General features: G+C 43.8%; 1 protein-coding gene across 5 annotated transcripts in view; it reads right to left on the minus strand.

Annotated features, from left to right (window-relative positions):
- Positions 1-9,135: 9,135 nt before the first annotated feature.
- The window catches only part of TIAM1 (TIAM Rac1 associated GEF 1), a 267,806-nt gene continuing 257,319 nt past the window's right edge, over positions 9,136-19,622 (minus strand). For 4 of the 5 annotated variants that reach the window (XM_054047922.1, XM_054047939.1, XM_054047930.1 and 1 more), the window contains 4 exons: positions 15,204-15,306; positions 14,293-14,380; positions 13,211-13,383; positions 9,136-11,393 (listed from right to left, as the gene is read on the minus strand). In XM_054047922.1, coding sequence (XP_053903897.1) covers positions 10,909-11,393; positions 13,211-13,383; positions 14,293-14,380; positions 15,204-15,306 — 849 coding nt within the window. In that variant the 3' untranslated portion in view covers positions 9,136-10,908. The remainder of the gene's footprint in view (positions 11,394-13,210; positions 13,384-14,292; positions 14,381-15,203; positions 15,307-19,622) is intronic. The other variant, XM_054047952.1, reaches the window with a different exon arrangement.

The raw sequence follows: 19,622 nt of genomic DNA on the forward strand, positions 1-19,622 counted from the left end.
AGAGATTAATAAGACTGGGACTTTTCAGTTTGGAAAAAAGATGACTAAGGGGGGATATGATAGAGGTCTATAAAATCATGACTGATGTGGAAAAAGTAAATAAGGAAGTGTTATTTACTCTTTCTCAAAATGCAAGAACTAGGGGGTCACTAAATGAAATTAATAGGCAGCAGGTTTAAAACAAACAAAAGGAAAAGACAGTTACCTTTTCCGTAACTGGTATTCTTCGAGATGTGTTGTTCATGTCTATTCCACAATAGGTATGCATGCTCGCCATGTGCACCTGTGCCAGAAGTTTTTCCCCTAGCAGTACCTGTAGGGGAGTGCCCTTAGCGACCCCTGGAGTGGTGCCTCTATGGTGCGGTATATGGGGCGCTGCGCGCTCTCCCCACCTTCAGTTCCTTCTTGCCAGACAACTCCAACAGAGCGGAAGGAGGACGGGATGTAGAATAGACATGAGCAACGCATCTAGAAGAACACCAGTTACAGAAAAGGTAATTGTCTTTTCTTCTTCTAGTGATTGCTCATGTCTATTCCACAATAGGTGATTCCAAGCTGTATGTGTTGGAGGTGGGTAGGAGTTCACAAACTCTCGAGATGGAGCACAGCCCTGCCGAACCTAGCATCTTCCCTCGTCTGGGAGACGATCGCATAATGTGAGGAGAACATGTGAACTGAAGACCATGTGGCAGCCCTGCAAATGTCCTGAATGGGGACATGGGCTAAAAAGGCAGCCGACGAGTCTTGCGCCCTAGTTGAGTGTGCCCTCGTAATTGATGGCGGGGGGATTCCCGCCAAGTCGTAACAGGTATGGATGCATGAGGTGATCCAGTTGGAAAGCCGCTGAGTGGAGATCGGTCAACCCCTCGTGTTCGGCCGAGGCGATGAACAGCTGCGAAGACTTTCTGAACGGCTTACTCTGTTCCAGGTAAAAGGCCAGAGCCCGTCTCACATCCAGAGTGTGGAGGCAGCGCTCCTCACTGGACGCATGGGCTTGGAGCAGAGGATTGGCAGGAAAATGTCCTGACCCATGTGGTAGGCGGAGACCACCTTCGGGAGGAATGAAGGATGTGGGTGGAGCTGGACCTTATCATTATGGCACATTGTGTACGGGGGCTCGGAGGTCAGGGCCCTGAGTTTTGAGACCTCTCTAGCTGACGTGATTGCCACCAGGAAGACCAGCTTCCATGAGAGGTGCGACCAGGAGCATGTAGCTAGTGGCTCAAAGGGGGGGGGGAGCCGTCAACTGGGCCAGCACCAAGTTCAGGTCCCACTGCAGGACTTAGGGCCTAACATATGGGAAGAGACAATCCAACTCCTTAAGGAATCAGCCAGTAATAGCATGGGGTCAATGCTGACTCCATCAGAATGGCTCGGAGCCGAATGTCTCTTTCTTTCTTGGTCCGAGGCTTGAAAGATCTGCAAATCTTGCAGCGATCACTGAGATGGGTTTCGCCCAGACAGCGTAAACAGTCCGCGTGTGGATCACTCACTGGCATCGGCTGCCTGCAAGTGTTGCACAACTTGGAGCACAGGGCATGCCCCGACCTACCACTAATCTAAACTACTTCAACTACAGGTACTACTAACTACAAATGAACAAGAGTTCAAGAGGAAAGCTGCAGAGCAGTTCCGATGCACCTTCACTGGCAGCAAGAGGGAACTGAGGGTGGGGAGAGCGCGCAGCGCCCCTTATACGGCGCCATAGAGGCACCACTCCAGGAGTCGTTAAGGGCGCTCCCTTATGGGTACTGCTAGGAGAAAAACTTCCGGCACTGGTGCAGGTGGAGAGCACGCACACCTACTATGGAATACACATGAGCAATCACTCGAAGAAGTATTTCTTCACACAACGCACCATCAGCCTGTGGAACTCTTTGCCAGAGGATGCTGTGGAGGCCAAGACTATAACAGGGTTCAAAAAAGAACTAGATAAATTCATGGAGGATAGGTCCATCAATGGCTGTTAGCCAGGATGAGAAGGGATGGTGTCTCTAGCCTCTGTTTGCCAGAAGCTGGGAATGGGGGACGGGATGGATCACTTGATGATTGCCTGTTCTGTTCATTCCCTCTGGGGCACCTGGCATTGGCCACTGTCGGAAGACGGGATACTGGGCTAAATGGACCTTTGGTCTGACCCAGTATGGCCATTCTTATGTTCTAGGTGTAGGTGTTTGCTTTTGTCCATATTGAATTTCATACTTTTCTCCAGATCATTTTGAATTCTAATCCTGTCCTCCAAAGTGCTCTAATCCTGTCCTCTACAAGTTCTCAAAAGATAATTGCTACTGGCTCAGAGAGCTTTTCAGTCAGTTTCTTAAGTATTCAAGGATGTATTTCATCAGGCCCTGCTGCCTTGAAAATATCTAACTTGTCTAAGGTCTGGTCTACACTAAAACGTTAGGTCCACCCAACAACGTCGTTCAGGGCAGAGCCGGCTCCAGGGTTTTTGCCAACCCAAGCGGCGGGGGGAAAAAAAAAAAAAAAAAAAGCCGCGATCGGCAGCAGCTCCACTGCGCCGCTTTCTTCTTCAATGGCAATTCGGCCGCAGGTCCTTCCCTCTGAGAGGGACCGAGGGACCCACCGCTGAATTGCCGCCAAAGAGCCCAATGTGCTGCCCCTTCACCTTGGCCGCCACAAGCACCTGCTTGCTGGGCTGGTGCCAGCCCTGGTTCAGGGATGTGAAAAATCAACCTAACCCCAGGTACAGACAGCACCAGGTTGGTGGAAGAATTCTTCCCTCAAGCTAGCCACTGCCTCTCGGGGAGGTGGATTACCAATGCTGATGGGAGAATCCCGCCTATTGGCATAGGTAGTGTCAACACTGAAGCACTACAGTGGTGCAGCTGCATTGCTGTAGCGTTTCAAATGTAGACAAGCCCTAAGTAATTCTTAACTTGTTCTTTCCCTATTTTAGCCTCAGATCCTACCCCATTTACTCTTGCTTCAAATGTATTTGTAAAATGTTTGTGTCCTTAGCTAGTTTGGAACCTTGGCCTTTCTAATGTTGCTATAGCGTTCTGTTTGGCAAAGGATGAATATTAAAAAAACAAAGAAAGCTAGAGCCTTGGGGATTTGGAGCAGGAACTTGAAATGTGACAAGGGGTAATGCTGGGATCAGGGAGGTGCTGTTTTCTTTTTCCACGTAAAGCTGTCCAGAATTGCTACATTTTGAGCAACAGTTAACTGCACATGGGCAGTAAAGCTTGACAATATTGTTTTTAAATTATTTCAACATTTCATCTGCAGTGAAGCACACTTTGCTTCCTATGTTGTTTTGAAGCAGCCACAGACAGAAGGGCTCCTAGGTCGGGGAGTAAGATGACTAAGAATTCTAGGTTATCCTCTTCTAAATAGCACTTCACAGTCCTTAATATTGTGGAAGGCCTCCTACCCCTAGAAGCAGACCAATGTTAGCACTTGCAGGGGGAGTTACCAAGATGTTGCACAGTCATTGCTGGTAGAGCTGAGACTAGAATCAGGGTTGGAAGGGACCTCAGATCATCTAGTCCAACCCCCTGCTTGAAGTAGAACCAATCCCCAGACAGATTTTTTGCCCCAGATTCCCTAAATAGTCCCCACAAGGATTGAACTCACAACCCTGGGTTTAGCAGGCCAATGCTCAAACCACTGAGCTGTCCCTCCTCACTTTACTATAACAGCTCAAATCTCAATAAGCTGCCTCTCAGAATCTGTTAAAATGTATGTACATGGCTATGCTGTCTATAAACCAAGGCCAGTTGGGCCTGTGGTACAAGTCCCTGTTCCTCATCCTCTCATTAGCTATGTCTGTACTACAGAGCCTATGGTAGCATATCCCCTTAATGTAGAATACAGTATACACTGACAGGAGGAGTTTTTCTGCTGATGTAGGAACACCACCTCCCTGAACCACAGTGCCTTCTGCCAGCAAAGTGTGTCAGTCAGGACTGTTGTTTTTTTTTTCCTCTCACATTCCTGAGTGACACAAGTCTGCCAGGCTAAGACCAAACTATAGAGAACAGTATGTTCCTGATGCTTCTGGATAATAGCTGTAGTTCAAATGGTAGAGCTCTGTTCTGAAGTTCCTGGTTTCAACCGCTAGATGATGGTGGTACACATGCAATGGAGAATTTAAAAGCAAGTGACATGCGGAAACACTACACTAGAAGAATATTATGCAGCTAGGGTTGCAAAGTTAAGTATGCAACTCAGGAAATGGCAGAATACAGGTTATATGAGAAGCCTTCGTCATAGGATAATCTCTGATTAAATGAGTGTATAGGTTAAAGTGGAGTGATACAGGAGCAGGAGTGGTGTCCAGGGTGGACACATGGTCTGGCCCTTCTCCCATTAGCAGCACTTTTGTCGTGGGAGATGCCGCACTAGGCTGTGGGGAACTAGGGCTGCTGAGTCACTGGGCCACAGGATCAGTCTGCAGGGCCCTGCTTGATGCTAGGGGTAGTGTCTTGCCAGCCCCATCCCTGGTGTAGCAACAGCAAGTCCATCTCTCCCTGGTGTTTGCAAGTGGAGGTGGTGCCAGTGCAGGAAGAGAGAGGATGGGAGTGGTGGAAGAGGAAGCCACACCCAGCCAGCTGGAGCTGCTAGCATCACTAGTCAGCTGCTGCTTAAACCACTCCAGCCTCCAATAAACATACTCCAACCCCCCCACTGCACAATGCCCCCATGCATCACCCTGCCACTGCCCACCAGCCTGACCCCCAACCTCCCTCTTCACTCCTGCCCCCCAGCACCGTTATAGGACCGCCGACACCCAAGCCATTTATCTACCCTACCCCTCAATCGCTTGTTTCCTGTAGCTCACCCAGAATTTCTCCCCTCCCCCGCCCCCCGATACACACTATAGAGGCTCATGTGGCGGTTGGGGGTCCTAGGTCAAGGAGGCTTCTGGGAAGATGAGGCCTCGAACCTCCCCTGCCTGCACTGCTGCATGGGGGGGGGGGGTGGCTGATTGCAGCTGGAGGGTTTACTTTATCCAGCAAATATATCCCAACACTGTTTGAAGGGCACTTCCTAAAGCCCTCACCTCCTTTTCTTAATGGCATTTATATTTATATTACTGCAGAACTCATGGGCCCTAAACAGGACCAGGATCCCATTGTTCTGGGTGCTACACAAGCCCACAGTATTCTTGCCGGCAAGTTAAAGAAATATGGGCTGGATGAATGGACTATAAGGTGGATAGAAAGCTGGCTAGATTATCGGGCTCAATGGATAGTGATCAACGACTCAGTGTCTAGTTGGCAGCCGGTATCAAGCGGAGTGCCCCAAGGGTTGGTCCTGGGGCCAGTTTTATTCAATATCTTCATTAATGATCTGGAGGATGGCGTGGACTGCACTCTCAGCAATGTTGCAGATGACACTAAACTGGGAGGAGTGGTAGATACGCTGGAGGGTAGGGCTAGGATACAGAGGGACCTAGACAAATTAGAGGATTGGGCCAAAAGAAACCTGATGAAGTTCAACAAGGACATGTGCAGAGTCCTGCACGGAGGACAGAAGAATCCCATGCACTGCTGCAGAAAAGGACCTCGGGGTTACAGTGGACGAGAAGCTGGATATGAGTCGACAGTGTGCCCTTGTTGCCAAGAAGGCTAACGGCATTTTGGGCTGTATAAGTAGGGCATTGTCAGCAGATCGAGGGACGTGATCATTCTCTTCTATTCGACGTTGGTGAGGCCTCAGCTGGAGTACTGTGTCCAGTTTTGGGCTCCATACTACAAGAAGGATGTGGAAAAATTGGAAAGAGTCCAGCAGAGGGCAACAAAAATGATTAGGGAGCTGGAGCACATGACTTATGAGGAGAGGCTGAGGGAACTGGGATTGTTTAGTCTGCAGAAGAGAAGAATCAGGGGGGATTTGATAGCTGCTTTCAACTACCAGAAAGGGGGTTCCAAAGAGGATGGCTCTAGACTGTTCTCAGTGGTACCAGATGACAGAACAAGGAGTAATGGTCTCAAGTTGCAGTGGGGGAGGTTTAAGTTTAAGCATATTAGGAAAAACTTTTTCACTAGGAGAGTGGTGAAACACTGGAATTGGTTACCTAGGGAGGTGGTGGAATCTCCTTTCTTATGCCTTGGCTACACTTGCGAGTTACAGCGCTGTAACTCACTGACTGGCTACACTGGCAAGGCACACACAGCGCTGTATCTCCCTGGGTACATTGCTGCAGGTACTCCACCTCCCCGAGAAGCATAAGAGATACTGTGGAGTAGCTACGACTCTCCCCTGTGAGTGTGTACCAGGAATCAACCTGCAGCGCTGTACTGATCACCTTGTCAAATGGCCAATCCTCTACATTGTTGTGCCAGACTGCAGGAATGCGGAAGTGCCGGTTTCAAAGCTTGTACCACAGAGAAAAAGCAAACAGTTTGCTGTTTGCTTTGAGTGAGCGGAATGAACGAGGACGGGGCCGGGAGTTCGGAACTTGCAGAATAGAGTGCTGACACACTCCAAAAAGCACACTCTCTCCCCCCACACTCCCTGTCACACTCCACCCGTTTTGCAACGTGCTTTTCAGCCACATGAATGCTGGGATAGCTGCCCATAATGCACCACTCCCAACATAGCTGCAAATGTGGCCACGCCACTGCGCTGGCAGCTGGCAGTGTGGACAGACTGCAGCACTTTCCCTACTCAGCTGTACGAAGACAGGTTTACCTCACAGTGCTGTACAGCTGCAAGTGTAGCCAAGTGCTCAGAGGTTTTTAAGGTCAGGCTTGACAAAGCCCTGGCTGGGATGATTTAGTTGGGGATTGGTCCTGCCTTGAGCAGGGGGCTGGACTAGATACCTCCTGAGGTCCCTTCCAACCCTGATATTCTATTCTATGAAAGCCAGCCTGTGCAGGGGTGGTATTGATCATTTTTAATGAACATTTGGTTTAGCAGGACCTCCACTTGTGAACTCAGGCACTGCATGCAAGCCATTCATTACCAAACATTGCAGGGTCTCCTACTACTTTGCATAACTTCGGGGTGGTTATGTCACCCACTTGATGAGTCCATACAACAATAAACCAAAAATTCATAGGGGGCAAGAGGAAAAGTGTTTGCTTTTAAAGAAAAGCTTTAAAAAAAAAAAAAAAATCACCCACAATTCTTATCCAGCAGGAGCTAAAATAAAGCCGTACATTTTCCAGCAATAAAGCGTGACAAGACTCAGAAGTTGTTACTTAAGAGACTGAAGCCAGTACTAAAATGTAGGCTAGTCGTACACCCAATGATTAAAGCAGAAACAACTTTATATCTAGACAAGGGAAGAAGTGTATGGAGATGCCCTTTGAACATAGCAGGGGTGATTGAGGCACAGAATGAGCTCATCTCCTGCACAAATGGCAAGTGTTTCCAGACGTGCTTGGTGAATTTAAACCTCACAGCTTCCATCTCTGCTCTTTGAACTCCACTTGTCAGGTCAGTACAGTACAGTACAGAAGTTACCTCCTGCTATGCATACTGGATAATGTGGCAAGCTAAGGTCTGGTATTTGATCCTAACTGCATACTACTTTTTCTAAGAGCATCACACCATTCCTGGGGCATATTAGACTTGTGGAGATGGGGGGTGGTAGTGGCGGTAGCTACACTTATCCTTTCCACAAATGCTACTGCAAGTTTTAAAGATTAAGCTAGAAGCATGTATGCGCTTTTATGGTGAAACATATCTACCTTGTTGCATTATTTCAAGCTCTGTAATTGATTATCTTGCACAGGCAATGTGGTTTATTGTTTAAAAGGTATAATCTGGTCTACCAGAGAAACAAACGCAATAGCCACAAGCTCAATTGGCCAAGAGTGGAGAAAACAGCATCAAGTAGTAAGACACTGACTTTAGTATCCAGCTGGGACTCAGAGGGTGTGTCTAGACTTCAGTTAAAAACCTGCAGCTAGCCTGTGCTGCCTGACTCAGGCGACAGCCTGGGACCATGTGAGGTGGGAGGGTCCCACAGATCAGGCTGTAACCCAAGCCTGATCCTCCACACAGCAATTTAAACAGCCCTGGCCTAAGTCAGCTGACACAGGCCAGCTGCAGGTTTTTAATTGCAGTTGTGGATCTACTCAAAGTGTGGGGGTGAGAGAGAGAGACAGACCAGGTTGAGGGTATGAGAGATAACAGGGACTAATCTGTCAAGAACAGACCAAGGAAAATTAACATAGGAAAATGAATATTTCAGGAAAGTGAGGCCACCCTTAGACAGGGCATAGAATCACAATCCAATTCAAATACACACACACACCACTAGGTGACACATTTGGGTCAAATGGTACAACTGTGAAACCAACTAATGTGGAATGTTTGAACACATACATTTGATCAGAAGTAGATCCAATTTGGGGGGGAGGGGAAGTTAACTAATTAAAAGACCCTTTGAATTTGGCTTTAGCAGGAATTTCATACCAGGAAAGGTTTTTCCTCTTTGTTCTAATTTACAACTGTACTAACCCATCAAATTGGGCATAAGTGTGATGTAAATATGCACAAGCTTTGTGCTGGTCATCTGCACAGGGGTGAATTCCACCTCCGTGCAGGGTGTGGAAGGGAGCTGTTGTCCAAATAATCATCTAACCAACTACCCCCTTCTTTGTACAAAGAAAAATTGTTTGTGAAATTGAACCAGGATCTTCATAAAATTGAGCACATACACCTTTGTAAGGAGCAAAGTTGGAGGATATACTATAATGGGCTTGGATGTTTATCAGCATGACACTAAACCTCAATTTCACTGTACACATCAATTGTTGAAAAAAAGATTTCCATCAACAATTGAAGTTTACAGTTAGGCAGTGATGCTGCTTGAACTTAGAGTGAAATTTAAGGTTAGTACTTTATATATTTTATGTTTTAATGTCTATAAAATAACTGATTCTTAAATAATTCTTGTGCAACTCTCCTCCCCCATAAGTTCCCACAACTGAAAATTTAAATATATTTTTTTAAAATAACTGATTAGAAAAAATCTAAAAAACTTTTGCCAAGCCAAACCGTTACAGGTCACTGGAGTAGTATTAAGCAGCCCTGAACAGCTGAAATCCATTTATTGGATTTTGGTTACAGCTTGCTCTTTTTGATCACGGCAGAAGTGACAGAGATGTCCTTGGTGCGTTCACACCCCACCCTTCACCACCACAACACTATTCAGATGTTTTCAGTATTTTATTGTTTGACAGGCATTTACAACGTTCCATTCATAGACCTAAAAACATAAAAATAGACCTTCTTTCAGCTTATAAAAGAAATATACAAGAACCTTTGACATAGACATGTCATGACATTATGTACAAGAACAATGGCACCCTCCCAAGCACCAGACTTTCCAGTCTTTCCCAACTGTCTGTATTCCAGTAGGACAACTACAACCTCTGCTTTTCTACTAAATTGGGACACAATGGACTTTAGATGATATAGAACCATGAAGTGATGATAAAAGGGTATAGAAATCGTTCTAAAGCTTTTAGGAAAAGAAAAATCAGAAGATAGCAAAAGCCGATACAAGAAAACATTCAAAAGACTAAGTATAGTGCACTGGTAACCAGCTGGTGGCGGGGGGAGTGGTGGGGAAGGAATGCTGGCTGGGACACAAGACATCTGATGTTTTGGGGGGGAACAATTTGTTATGTTTCAAAATATAGTCACAGCTGATCTTATAAAATATAGTCCTAAAGCTATTTATAAAATACCAGGTTTAAAAGTATCCACCAATGTGTCAAACATCAATAGATACAAAGAAAATGTCATTATCTTCCTCTTTTGTAGGTGGAAAGTGAAATGGGAAAGCTATATAAATCTAAAAAAATTAAAAGTGCTATATTTTCTCTTTTTTTATATTTGGAAGTCTACGTTAAAAACACTAGATTTTTTACCCTGTTTTAGATATTTAAATAAAAAGGTTTGAGAGGTTTGCTTATTTAGAACTTTGTTCAAAGTGTATTGCAGTGGAAAAAGCCTTTACAAAGGAATTTATATATACACTAGTTTCATCCACACTAAGAGTTGGATGAGGTCAGTTTTTTGGCCATAAATTCCCCCCCTCCCCTAAACCCAAATGTTGTCAGTCATAATGGGCCAAATTCATCCCTGATATGACTCCACTGAAGTCGTGGATTAATTTAGCCCTCTTTGTAATTCAGTCACATTATTTGTAACATAACTGAATTCCAGTTATCCCTAAGCAGGAGTTTCCAGTTGATATTTTAATAAAAACTAGCCTACTGAACCCTCTGCAAAAAAGGCTAGCCTCCTATCCTAAGTAACACTAACATTCTTACCCATTTGTGCCTCTGCATCTCAGGTAAAAAGTACAAAAAAAAATTTCAAGTGTTAAATTTGGATCTCTTTCAAGAGTTTGGCAACTTTATAAAATGTTACGTAAAATTAGAGCTTCCAACACTGAAAATAAGTTAGACCAGACACACCAAGAGAACGCAGCACAACATAAATCCCAACCTTTCCTCACACACTCCTAAAATACATGTATAGTCTTTTAAGAGGGAAAAGATTAAGAACACCGCAGCTGTACAAATTAGAAAGGCAGTTTCCTCATTAAGGAGATGAGCCTCTGATTGACATTTCACAGATACAAAAACCTCTTTGTTCATTGTGCTATCACTTAAGTTGCACATACGTAAGATGCCGACAGTAACTTGTTCTCCAGTGATATTATGTATCCCATTTTAGAATAAATAAAAGTTTAAAAGCCCTTAGTAATATACAGATAGGACTCCAGCTTATTTCAAATTTTACACTCCCCGCCTGCCTTTTAAAGTTTCTACAATGTGGCTGCACAGTTTCAGAGTGGTTCAGCTGCCAAAACTGTGTGTGCAAGCTAAGGGATCATGCTCCACTGCATGTATTGGGGACGGTGGGGAAGAGGGGTGATATCTACACAGACCATCTAATGAGAAAGTGACAGGTTTAGAGCTCAGTGTTCAGTTTTCTGCTAGGTACAAAGTCTTCACGCCTAACCCAGATGACTTCTTCACTATTACTTTCCACCCCGCCATTGATCCCAGAGAGTGCAGCTTGCTTCTTCAACTGAGTCATTCTGGCAGCATGTGTGCCCATTGCATGCCGTGCTTTCTCTGCCCGACGTGACTGGCTGCTTGTAATGGAAGCAGCCTGCAACCGCTCCTGAAGTTCTCTGTCAACTGTGGTGCTTTTCGTAGACTCACAGTACTCATCGTCATCGCTGAGGATGTCTGTTTCTTTGATGTCCTCCTGCTCCTCATACTGAGCAAGGTCAAACTGTTCCTCTACCCAGCGGTCAGTGTCCCCACTGGCTGTGGGCTGCTGGGATTCTTTATCAGGGCTGCTTTCGAAGACAGCATCCGAGTCAATGGTAAACCTGTTTCGGGCCAGCCGCCGCCTCCTCCTCCCAAGAGACTTGCTTGGGGCAGACACTGCACACACACAAAAGATAAAATCCCACATGCTTTACACAAGGTAAAAATGTATCTAAAAACTAGTCTTCCAACTGCCCTTTCCTAACATCCCTTGGCACCAGCTATCAGGATTTCCCAGCACGACCTACTCCTCCCTATCAATATGCATGCATAAGTTATGCTTTACTTAGCTTCTCATGGAAACAGGTATTTTTTTGCCAGCTGTAAAAAGTTTCTGCTTCTTAGATCCACAAATTGAGATAATGGGCCACAATTACTGTTCCTCCTAAGTGGGTGGCAGGCAGGCAGCCAGCATGAAAAAGCGTGAGTAGAGCTAAGCTTCTCACCAGCCGTGCCCTGCTGTTAACAGACTGCAATAACCCAGCGTGTCCCAAAACTGACAAGGAAATATTGTGGTGCCTCCACAGGAATGATGTAGAATCATTCCAAGTTAGAAGGAGCTGGGAGACACTGGAGTTGCTGCCTACTCTTTATGTAGGTGCAAGTGCCCCATCATTGCTGGGTTATTTTCTGGCTTTTGCTTTCATAAATTCCATCTTCAGCATCAGACCTGTCTGCTAGTTTTGTGACTGGTTCAGATAGCATTTTGGCATCTTCCATGTTGAAATATCTTCATAGGAGGCTTGTCAGACAAAGCAAAGGATGAATTCTCCCGCTGAAGGATCTGCAGAAATGTCAGTGTTCTGTGCACACAATAGCTCCACTGTAGGCTGTTGAGATTCAGAGGTGGTTGTTTGTCCCCTCACTGAAAGCACCTTCAGAACACATCTATTAAACGCATTCATCTTTGGGGAAAGAATCATTATCCTAAGCCCGAAAACACAAATATATCAGCTCAGTATTTAGGGTTAAAAAAATTTACAAGTAAGGGCCCAGCTAGGCTGGGGTGGGGCACGCAGGGGGTTTACCCCCACTGCATCCACCATGCAAATGACTAGACAAACCCACTTAAAAGAAGATTCTGACATTTCAAGCATATGGAGCCTCATGGGATGATTGAAGCACTATGGTACAAATTAGATACCTTTTGGGCTGCCTTTGAATCTTAAATGTGTGAAAACCTTCCCTAGCCTCTGAGAGAGGCCATGCTGTGAATGTTATTGGTGTGGCTTGCTTGTTACAGAGGAGGAACAGAAAGCCTGGTTATCTGGATCTAATGAGCAGAAAAAGTATATTTAGAAGCAAGTTTCTTCCCTTCTTCATTTAGTGTTTGCCAAAACACGAAACTGCTTTTCCCTGTGATTTTTTTTTTTTAAAAGTGTGTTTTGCCTGAAGTCAACTGAAAATGAAGTCCACATTTTAAGACAGACCATTTAATCCAGTACACCTCTGAGATCTGAGGAGGACAAACAAATGCCCACTCCCAATAGAAGTGAAAAAGGAGAAATGGAGGATACATGAAGCAGAACTAATTTCAAACCCTGCTGAAGATTTGAGGTGATGAGCTAGAGACACTTTTGGAGCTGGTTTTGTTTTAAACCACTACTGGTCATCTGTAGAAATCCTGTACATAATTTTGCTGCAAAGCTTTATTCAACTGCAACCCATTTGGCAGATTAAAAAACGTACAGTTGATTGAAACTGAAAGGAGTCCCATTTGGGCCTCCTACACCAGAAGGATCATTGCTCTGATGTTGAACCTTGAGTGAAGAGTGGTATAAATGGAGGCACTTGTTAAGGCTCTTATAGGGATGTGAAGGCAGGTCAGATGCAACACTAACCCTGATCTATGGGTAATAAATATTATAACTCCGATGTGACCTACAGTGGTGCTGGGATCAGTGGGATCTTGAAAGTCTGCATCCCTACAGTACCTGCCCTGTTCATTGCTGGCCTTGCACCTTTTAGAGCACACAGTCTTTTCCCTCCAAAAGGAACATATTGTTGGGATGAGGGCAGACTTTCAGTTTTAAGAAGCTGCCTTCTGTGCTTATCACGTAGAATGGAGTGCACAGCCTTCAGAAAATCCTTTCTGTGGTCTGGGGAACTGAAAACAGGAAAAAAAAAAAAAAAAAAGTTAGGGCACAAGCTCACAAGAGATCCATAATTCCTGCAAGTATGTGACAGAGCAAGATAAATCAACACCAGTACTGAAAGAAAATGTGAATTGCTCTGCCTGCCTTTCCCTGTCATTCGAACATAAAGTTTTCAGATCAAAGTGTATAATGTACACCTTGCTTTGTTAAATCTGTGCAAGTTTAAACCCATGTCCAAGGAAACAAGCATCCTGCATTACGGAAGTACTGTCTACCTCTCTCTTCTTCCTTTTCCTCTGATGCCAGCTACTCACTTATTTGGCAAACCTATTGTAGCTAATGTAATCTCTCATATTGTGTGCTTGCATTGGACAGACTGAGCAGAAATCATGCAAATCTCATCTAGACAGCAGGCGGAACTATTTTTAATATCAGCCCAGCAGGGACTTCTATCAATTTAAAAAAAACCTAAAAATGGTAAAACAAAATTCTGAAGTAAGGGTTAACCCTTTTAAATATACAGATTTGATAGATAATATCATGTTAACATGGCACTGTACTTTGTTCGAAGCCCCTTAACAGTGGGAGTCAGGCCTTGCCAGCATGGAAAGCACTGACCAAACTGGACACTTCAGCAGCTGCCTGGCGTTCTGACAAATGCTCAGTGACAGTGAATGCAGCCTTAAAAACAAATTTGCATATAGAATTCAATAGCTGGGGGCAAATTTGCAAGGGAAAAAAAATTAATATTCCTGTAAAGCTTCCGTATTGGTTAAATATGGCTTTGTTCTGTTTGAGAATCCTTCGCCAGTAGAACTAGAAAAAGTTGTAAATCTCTTGTGCTATCATCATGTATTTCTTTTAAGAACAACGAGCATCTAGAAATCCAGCAACAATAGAACACATGGAAGCACACTCACCTACAGCAGAGGTGGAATGTTCTCTCTGGTCTGCCTTCGGACTCAGATTTAACATGAACAATCTCGCACACAGAATTGGTCTCTGCATCTAGAGAGATATGGAGAACATTTTGTACCACGTTATACTACTTAATTATATACGCGGTCACATCATGTTGTAATTTCAACTAGAATTGAGAAGTACTCTAATTGTGAGAAACAGTTTTATTAAATTTAAAAGGTATCCTAGAACACAAGTTGATTACAAACCCTAGCAGAAGGGCACTTGGTTATGACTCCTACACTTGGTCACACACAGTTACATACCCGACAATAAAAATTAAACCATTAAGGTCAAAGATTTTTCATAACCCTCCACAATGTAAAGATTTTTTAAATTCCCAAGACAACTATTATACACCTAGTTTTGTTAAGTCTGAACTTATTTATCATCTTCACAGTGTATGTAGTTCTGCACCTGCATCGTCTTCCACACAGGCTTTATTGAAGCAAACAGACCCCTCTGAAGTGTATACAACTAGTCATAAGGATTTTCTCTGGTAACAACAGCAAAGTGGTTACATGGCCTTTGGCCAGAGTGAGTGTTTGTGTTATCTGAAACAAAAAGTATTGTCCACAAAAAAATTAAAACTTTGAAAACCAAAACTCATTTTTTCTTGGAGAGTTTTCCACAATTTTGAAGTACAGCTTTTGCCTTCTCTAATCTTACAACTCACTAGAAGGCAGAAGAGGAGGAGAGAAACAAAATGGGAGGTGGAGAAACACAAAGTCAGTTTTAGAACTTTGTTTGTTTGTTATATAAATCAAACACCACACACACACACAACCCCAACTCCTATAAAGAGCATATGTTGGATAGTAAGCAATGAGATGGGCATTGTAACAGACTTATGAATACATTTCAACATTACCTGCACTTGCCAGTGCGCGAACCTGCAGAGCTTCTAAGGGAATCATGTGACGAAAACGGAATGGGTCCCAGTCTTCATAAATTGAAGCCCTATGTGATCCTCCCTGGATCAAAAAAAGAGTCAGGAAAGTTTACATTAGGAATTTAGAGGCTTGGTATTTTTTGGTGGTAGGAACCATAGAAATGCCTATGAAGAAGTTTCATGAATATTAGGTCACGGGAAGGAAGTATAGATAAAATGTCACCATGCCACAATGATCAGTTCTCAACACCTCAAAAAAGCACTTAACACTAATGTTACAAGAGAGCTGGACTTGACATAACCGCAGCCATTTTGTGTACTCAGCTCACCATTACCTGAAAGCAAGACCACCATGTAGTCAGGAATAATTTGATGTTTGCCTAAGCAAACAAAACAGCTGCTTTAATAAAAAATAAAATAAAAAAAAATATAAATAGCTAACCTTGGGTCTGGGTGTCTATGACCATAAGTTTCTTGCTAGAAGTTACTTTGCTAATAAGTAAAGTTAAAAGTTTTTTGCTAAGGCTAAAAAATTGTTAACCCATTGGGAGTTACTATAAGTCGTGTGCTTTGTTTTAAGCAACCTCTACAAAAATTAGTGAAAATGTGCAATTTAAAGAGAAAAAAAATGTCAATGAGCTAAACGATTGACATCCAACTCCCCAGTGGCTAAAAGGAAGGCTGACCACTTAACACCATCTCAAACTTTAGAGTACCTCAGATATAGTTACCCAGACTATTGCTCTTTTAAATGTGTGCTTTAGACTCAAACAAAACATTTTAAATAAAAGCAATCTTGTGTACCAATCATTTATCAGAGGTGTTGTGTCCCCCATTCATTGTGTCCCCCAATTTCCTAAAACTATCTAAAAAAAAGTTTGTGTTATTTGAACCCATAGTTTTGGGTTCAAATATCCTCAGGTAACACTACCTGGAGGTAGTTTGCTATTTCTTGGCTCATGGATAACAATTAAGCCCATTGTACAAGTCAAAGATGATCATTCTGCACAAAATAGGCCTGCGCACTCTATCCTCCTTCCAAAAATTCTTGTACACTCAAAAAACGTCACACCAACATTGTGTCTACACTATGTCAGTTGGGAACCAGCATTAATAACCACTGCTACTGGCCCCAAAACACTGCACTATGGCCTTAGTGCAGCAATGTGCTTAAAGTTATGCAAATGCAATCCCACTGATTCCAAATAAGACTCATTTGAATGTTTAGCTAGATTGAGGCCTATGTAACTGCAAGCAACCAACATTTACTCAGTGGTGGTGATGTGTGCACAAACCAAAGTCCAGAATTGAAGACCATGTTTTACATTCACTAACCATTACAGTAACTGATGAAGGCCATACAGAAGAAAGACATCACATTTAACGTGGTGCACGATTTCAGAAGGGGTAAAGTTTAAAGATGTCAAATATGCCTTGAATACATTAGTCACAAACTCCCTCTGCCCTTTAATCAAGGAAACACCCTATCCCAGCAAGGATACAGAACTGGGTTACAAGATGCACACTGGTCACCCTGTCAGAGTAGGCAGCCAACAATCCATATTTTAGAGACGTTAGCTAAAGAATCTTATCACTCCAAGCAAGGCCGGCTCTGGCTTTTTTGCCGCCCCAGGCAAAAAAGCCCTCCCAACACCCCCCCCCCCCCCCCGCGCGGGGAGCACAGCAGGGGAGGGCGCCAAGCCTGGCCGGGGCTCCGGCTCTCCCCGGCGGCCAGAGTGCCGGGGGGAGGGCGGCAAACCCAGCTGGGGCTCTGCTCTCGGGCCGGAGCGCCAGGCCGCGCCGCCCCCCTCCAGGTGCCGCCCCAAGCACATGCTGGAGCCGGCCCTGACTCCAAGAATAAGAAATGCGATGTTTAAATGAGAATTATTGTCAGTCCTTACTAGGCAAGAGTCTCAATGACATAGGGATGGAATCTCTCTCTCTCTCTCTCTCTCTCCTTGTAGCTATGAATACTGACACAAGTATACAGTACTGTCTTAATGCACTTCGAGTTTTTAGTTAGTATCATATGCCATAGAGAAGTTACTCATGAATGAACATCAGATATCCAACCACCATCATACCCCATAAGCATCTTTTATTTAACCACCCTCTTTCACATTACCAGGACCCTTGCTAGTTTAGAGCTGTATGAAGCCCACCTCCCCCCACATTTAATCAAAAAGGATCACACTGCATATTTATAAGATTTCACAGCACTAGTGTCATAGGCATGCCTGGCCTTGTCACTATTATGGGCACTCTAATAAAGGCAATAATGGCATTTTGTTGTTGTTACTTTTATTAAGCTTTAACGTGCAGCACAAACATAAAAAAACAGTAAGGAGGCAGAACCAAATACACCTATGGCACTATGTAAGTTATACATGTATGCTATACTTGCAAAGTATTTTCGGCCTACTAGATAGCTGCATGGTGAAATAGGTTATTAGCCTGTCTATATTAGTTATAGAATTGATGATTTTTACTGCTCCCATCCCCAAAAGACGGTTCATGTTTCTATAATAGCTATTCTTGGATTATGCTGCACAGCAAGTATTCCCTGCATAAGGATAATGGTTTCCAGAAGTTTTGTTCATTTTGAAGATAATTTTATCGTATTAATGTAACGATTACAATTTAAAATAAAGGCGGAACTGCCACCGCAACCAGAAGGCCATAAGACCACCCATAGCCACATATGAAAATGCTGCCCTACACACACAAAACACACAGATTTTTAAAGATTTATCTTTGGAGCAAACAGGGCTCCATTATTTTTACAGATATAAATATAATCTTTCAAGCCAAATTAGAAACTGTGCATTTAACTGTTTTATGACTCAGCTATCTCTCTCTCTTATTCCTTTAAGATAATGTCTCTTGTAGCCCCAAAGGATGCGAAGATTATTGGATATAATCAAGGAATTTACTATGTCCACTAAATTTAGAGGAACTATAAATGAATGTTGCATTCTGGAAATACAGGAGTTGTAGGTCACAAGGAGTACTCAAAGATATAAGCATCAAAATGGTATATAGCTTTGAAATATACAAAGAAAATTAAAAAGGGAGGGGTGAGAGTCCAATTAACATTTGGATAATACAGAAATACAGTCCTTGAGATTAATAAAATAGGAACCTTCCAGACAAGAAAAGGATTGAAGGAATGTGTTATACACCAACACCTTCTTCTGGATATCAATAGAATCTGCAGAGAAACAGAGCTGAAAGCAGTTTGGAAAGCATCCAACAGAATCAAGAGGGCAGCCACTCTCCAGCAACCCCTGAAACCAGGGTGTAAAAAGGGGTCACCATGTGGCACTCCAGAGTTCACTGAAACCACAAAAGCAGCGGCAGAATCTAGGCGTGCTACTGACACTTGGCCCAGCCACATGGCAAATCCTCCTCTTTTCCAGGGTTACAAGGTTGAGAAAAAACAGCGAGATTTCATTTCAGATATTTTGTTCTTTAAGATAAGTAACAAAGTTCCTTGGTAAGTCTACACTGTTTCTAGTGAGACCCCAAAAAACTGGATTTGGATTTTAACAAAGTAGTGCCCTAAACAAAGGGGAAACATGCTTAGGACACTACTTTGGCCTAGAGAGTTTTAAACTATTCCTTTAAGCAATTATTTCTAGTATTTTAAACTAGGCCATTTCATATCAAACATTAAAAACAGCAGGGACCACATTTCTAAGATTGCCTTAAGGCAAAGTGCAACCCTCTTCCTTGGGGAATTACTTCAAGTGTGGTAAGTGTATTAGAGACAAAGAACTGATAATGGGGAATAAGTGAATGCAATAAAAAATGTTGGATATTTGTATTGTTTGTTTTCTGTTATAACTGCTTGACCTCAATACTGTTCTATGACAATTTCTTGCATGCCCTCGAGTATTTGTTGAATCTACACTGGATTGAAGAACTGCTGATTACGTACTTCTGTGGTTCTTGGTAACCAGTCAACAAGATTATAAAGGCAAGAACACCAACTGTCCCGATTTGAGAATTCTGTCCAAGGTAAGTGCTGTTCTGAAGAGAACCTACTGTTAAAAGTTAATAAACTAGTGCTCCCTGGACTCAATAAGCAGCGGTTATCCTAATTAAATTCTATCCCAATATTGGCTACACTCCCACTTATCAAATTGGCAAAGCTAGTTGTTTGATTATAGCAGGGGTTGGCAACATTCGGCACGCGTCTTGCCAGGGTAAGCACCCTGGCAGGCCGGGCCAGTTTTATTTACCTGGTGACCCGGCGGGTTCGGCCGATCGCGGCCCCCACTGGCCGCGGTTCGCCGTCCTGGGCCAATGGGGGTGGCGAGAAGCCGCGGCCAGCACATCGCTCACCCGCGCCACTTCCCGCCGCCCCCATTGGCCCGGGACAGCGAACCGCGGCCA

Source organism: Malaclemys terrapin, chromosome 1 (genome assembly GCF_027887155.1).
Source record: "Malaclemys terrapin pileata isolate rMalTer1 chromosome 1, rMalTer1.hap1, whole genome shotgun sequence".
In the NCBI taxonomy this organism is placed as follows: Eukaryota; Metazoa; Chordata; order Testudines; family Emydidae; genus Malaclemys; species Malaclemys terrapin.